At 50.7% G+C, this 1,317-nt stretch overlaps 1 protein-coding gene across 1 annotated transcript; it reads left to right on the top strand.

The window, feature by feature from the left end:
* Positions 1-570: 570 nt before the first annotated feature.
* Positions 571-1,207, top strand: HS3ST4 (heparan sulfate (glucosamine) 3-O-sulfotransferase 4; the record flags this gene model as incomplete). Its single annotated transcript, XM_009878202.1, has 1 exon — positions 571-1,207. A coding segment is annotated over one exon (637 nt), but the record flags the coding sequence as incomplete, so codon positions are not given.
* Between the last annotated feature and the right edge of the window lie 110 nt (positions 1,208-1,317).

The following is a 1,317-nucleotide window of genomic DNA, read 5'->3' on the forward strand; positions in this document are numbered from 1 at the left end:
CCAGTAGGCAAATTCCTTTTGGCTAATAAAAGTGCTTGCACAGGAAGCTCAAAACCCAGCAGCAATTAATTATTGACAGAGCATGTGAATTAGAGATAAAAGAAAAGTCATTCTTTCTCACACACAAGATAGTAAATAAATTTAATTATTGTACTAGAAGCAAGGGATCTTATTCTGTATTAAGTTTTATTAGCTGAGACATTTAAAAGCATGTCATCATAACAAAAAGGTCTTGTGTAATCCTAACCGCACCACTCTGGTACAAGGCTCTGAAGTGAATAGGCTTAATTGAGCAAATGGAAGCAGACGGCTTGCTGAGCAGACAGGTATTGTACAGGTTTATTGTCAATTAACTTTTGTCTACAGGTGCCTATGGCGAGTCGACTGTAGAGTGTGTTACCCGGGCAGATTTATTGCTCCGTGTCCAGGGGCCGAGAAGAAACAAAGCCAGAAGGGCCTTGGTCCCCAGGGCCCACGTCTGTGGCAGCATCCCTCCCGAGCATCCCGCCAGCACCCAGTGCCCGCCCGTGCCGGCCCCTCGCTAACCCCCCCTCCTCTGCTTCCACACAGGAACATGATGCCCAAGACGCTGGAGGGCCAGATCACCATGGAGAAGACCCCCAGCTACTTCGTGACCAACGAGGCCCCCCGGCGCATTCACTCCATGGCCAAGGACACGAAGCTGATCGTGGTGGTGAGGAACCCGGTCACCCGCGCCATCTCGGACTACACGCAGACACTCTCCAAGAAGCCCGACATCCCCACCTTTGAGGTGCTGGCCTTCAAGAACCGGACCCTGGGGCTGATCGATGCCTCCTGGAGCGCGATCCGCATCGGCATCTACGCCCTGCACTTGGAGAACTGGCTCCAGTACTTCCCCCTCTCCCAGATCCTTTTCGTCAGTGGCGAGAGGCTCATCACTGACCCGGCTGGGGAAATGGCCAAGGTCCAGGACTTCTTAGGCCTCAAGAGGATTGTGACAGAGAAACATTTTTATTTTAATAAAACCAAGGGGTTCCCCTGTCTAAAGAAGCCAGAGGACAGCAGTGCTCCCCGGTGCTTGGGCAAGTCCAAGGGTCGAACTCACCCCAAAATAGACCCAGACGTCATCCACAGACTGCGCAAGTTTTACAAACCCTTCAATGTCATGTTTTACCAAATGACGGGCCAGGATTTCCAGTGGGAGCAGGAAGAAAGTGATAAGTAGAACCGCGAAATCAGGAAAAAAGTTCTTTTCTTTCGAGATGTGAATCATCGTTACAGACCCAAAATTCACTTGGAGTAGAGGCTCGGCCTTGTGAGCGCAAGTCTCTTGCG

The sequence above is a fragment of the Apaloderma vittatum genome, unplaced genomic scaffold (genome assembly GCF_000703405.1).
Source record: "Apaloderma vittatum isolate BGI_N311 unplaced genomic scaffold, ASM70340v1 scaffold24971, whole genome shotgun sequence".
NCBI classification, from domain to species: domain Eukaryota; kingdom Metazoa; phylum Chordata; class Aves; order Trogoniformes; family Trogonidae; genus Apaloderma; species Apaloderma vittatum.